Raw genomic sequence first — 2,819 nt, 5'->3', positions numbered from 1 at the left:
ATTTTCTTTTTATTGTCATGCAAAACACACTTTCATATTGGTCAGGGTGGTAAGAGCAAGTCATACACAACCAGAACCCCCAAATAAAACCATAAGTACATTGATGTGAAAGAGGATTCCAGCAGTTCTTTCTCTGGAGGTGAATAAGCCTCTCTGAATTGTCCCAGGTCGCTGCATTGCTGATGTTCACAGCTGACCGTAAATGATATTATTATCATCTATCTGCCTAAGTAGCTCCACAACCTGGGTTTAAGGGGTGAACGGCAATACAGTGGGTATTCAGCACTAGCGCCCCGTTTGCACAGCTGGTCCTGCTCGGCTGGAACGCAGAGCCCTCTGTGGGGGAGACCCGGCCTAGAACTACCTAGTCTAGTGGCTGCCCATACCGGCCCTGTGCCAGCCAATGAGCTCCACCTCCCCAGTGCCAAGTCTAGGACATCCTTGGCAAACCCCTAACAGACAGCCCTGGCAAAGAAGGATGGCCTTGTCTGCCGAAGACAAGTGCAACGTGAAAGAATTCTGGGGAAAATTGGGTGAGAACACACACGTCTACGGCACTGAAGCCCTGGTGAGGTGAGGAAACCCACCCAGCACGTGAATCAGCCACTTCCGGGAGTCCGGATCCCCGAGTTGGCCCCCTTCCCCCCTCCCCCACCCGGCCAGCGTTGGGACCTCCTTCCTCACCCAGGACCCAGCTGGCACCCTGGCATTGCCTCCGACTCCCGGGCCTCCCTGACGACCCCCTTCTCCCCCCCCCCCCCCCAAGCCGGCCCTCCGTTCTTTGCGCCAGTCCTGGCTCCGGCCCTGCAGAACTTCTCCCTCGCCCTCTTTTTCGGTTCGCAGGACCTTCCTCTGTTTCCCTGCGACCAAGACCTACTTCCCCCACTTCGACCACTCCAGAAGCTGCCCCCGGGTCCACGCGCACGGCAAGAAATTGGCTGCCGCGCTGACTTTGGCAGTCAGCCACCTGGATGACCTGCCCGAGGCGCTCTCGTCCCTGAGCGATCTCCATGCCCACAGACTCAAGGTGGATCCCACCAACTTCAAAGTTAGTGGAGGCACGGGATGGGGACTAGTGAGGCGGGCGAGGGATGTGGGGGAGAAGTCTGGGCGGCACAAGGCAGCCAGCTAGGGTCAACCGTCTGCGAATGCGTCCGCAGCGTCATGGGAGAGGCTGGGAGAGATTGAGTGCAGGGAAAGGGGTTCGGGCCGAATTCAGGGCCAGTGGGACCCGTGAAGTGGGCGCCCACAAAGACTGGGCTCGGCCTGACCCTGGATCCGTCTCTTCGCTCCCCAGTTCCTGTCTCACTGTTTGCTCGTGACCCTGGCTAGGCACCATCCCGGCAACTTGAACCCCGAGGTGCACGCGTCTCTGGACAAGTTCCTGAGCTCCGTGTCCTCCGTGTTGACGTCCAAGTACCGTTAGCTGGTAGAAGAGCCCTGGAAGGCGCCAGCTCCTTCCCCCAGCTCTGAATTAAGTCGGAGTCTGCGGAGATGCGCTGCAGCTTTGAGGGTGTGGAGGGGTTAGGCGGGGGAAAGGTGAAAACTGCGGCTGCTTCCCCGCTGCTGCCCAGAAAGATGAGCTGGCTGGGGGCTGCCCCACATCTCGGGGGAAGTGAGATGCTGTTGTCAGCCCCTTTCCCAGCCTCATAAATAAAGTCCCTAACCCTCTGCCATCGACTTTTCCTGACTCTGCTTACTGATTTTCCTGTAGTTTTCTTTTTTGTTCATTTATTTTGATATTATTGATTATTGATATTTCTGGATAGAATTCCAGAACCCCGCCCCTACCCACAGAAAATAAAAAAAGAAACCAAAATGATGGAGCATGTCAGCAGAATGAGTGTGTATGCAATACTCCACACCTTTGGTCCCCCCACTTCTGCATCGCCTCTTCTACACCACACCATACACCCCCCCACACACACACAGGGAAGGAGATGTATTTTCTCATCACTTTTCCAGGTTGCAGCATTCAGTTTAATTTTGCCTGGTTTTTGGTTTTCCCATTTACATTATTTTAACCATTGTGAACATATATTGTTTTCCTGCAGCCTCAGAACCAAGAGTCACCCACTCAACAATCCACCCCTCCATCTCCCACTCTCCTTGGGTATTAGGAAAATGTGCTTTTGAGTTCCAGCTCCCCAATCTAATCCTTGCCCCAGCCTGGGAAGACATCCTATCATGCAGACTTCCAGCTCCCTCTCCTCTCCCTCCAAAAGCTGAGTACCCATCATCCAACTCTGGAAAAAAGTGCTTTGGGATCCCTGGGTGGGCAGGAGGTTTCAGGGCCATAACTGAAGCCCCAGGCCAGGCCCAAGGGGAAGGCAGAAAAGGGAGGATTTCAGAATGGGACCTAGGCGGAGTAATCAATCTACTGCATCTGGCTGAGTTTAGAGGTGCTAGGCAGTGTTCATGAACCCAGCCCCAGAGAAGTGTTATCTCCACAACCAGCTGGAGGCTCTGGGTCTGGTTCCAAGTTAGGAGACACCTCTGCCTCCCTCCCTCTGCCTCAACCCTGACCCACTCTTTCCTTCCCTCTCCTATCACACTATCATAGGCCCTTTATCCAACCTCTAAACCCCTTTTGGGTCCAGGGTCCAACATCTGGCCCTTGAACTCCCATAGACCCTAAAGTCCTGCCCTCATTCCCCTCTTAAAAAGATCCCGATTCCTACTGGATGCCCAAGGTCCTGAGGACTACTCCTGAACTTCTACCTTCACATCTCATCTAGAAATATCCATGCCCTGGGTTCAAATTCTGCCTTGTACTCAACCCCTGTGTGACCTTAAGCAAACCATTAAGCCTCTATGGG

At 54.2% G+C, this 2,819-nt stretch overlaps 1 protein-coding gene across 2 annotated transcripts; it reads left to right on the top strand.

The window, feature by feature from the left end:
- The first annotated feature begins 246 nt into the window (after positions 1-246).
- Positions 247-1,681, top strand: LOC100618900 (hemoglobin subunit alpha-like). 2 transcript variants are annotated; one of them, XM_056805763.1, is made up of 3 exons: positions 247-573; positions 844-1,027; positions 1,298-1,681. In XM_056805763.1, exons 1-3 carry the CDS (start codon positions 404-406, stop codon positions 1,424-1,426), a joined length of 483 nt encoding a protein of 160 aa, XP_056661741.1. In that variant the 5' UTR covers positions 247-403; the 3' UTR covers positions 1,427-1,681. The 2 variants fall into 2 exon arrangements, with proteins under 2 accessions (XP_056661741.1, XP_016279622.2); XM_016424136.2 differs by having other exon boundaries at positions 254-573; positions 844-1,048.
- Positions 1,682-2,819: the final 1,138 nt, after the last annotated feature.

This window comes from Monodelphis domestica, chromosome 7 (assembly GCF_027887165.1).
Source record: "Monodelphis domestica isolate mMonDom1 chromosome 7, mMonDom1.pri, whole genome shotgun sequence".
Taxonomy (NCBI): domain Eukaryota; kingdom Metazoa; phylum Chordata; class Mammalia; order Didelphimorphia; family Didelphidae; genus Monodelphis; species Monodelphis domestica.
The sequence above is the reverse complement of the archived record's forward strand: the minus strand, read 5'-3'. Positions and strand labels throughout refer to the sequence as shown.

Coding starts and splice junctions, on each gene's coding strand:
- LOC100618900 (XM_016424136.2), top strand. CDS start 404: ATGAGCTCCACCTCCCCAGTGCCAAGTCTAGGACATCCTTGGCAAACC. Junction 574..843: donor GGCACTGAAGCCCTGGTGAG/GTGAGGAAACCC, acceptor TTCGGTTCGCAG/GACCTTCCTCTGTTTCCCTG. Junction 1,049..1,297: donor TGGATCCCACCAACTTCAAA/GTTAGTGGAGGC, acceptor TTCGCTCCCCAG/TTCCTGTCTCACTGTTTGCT.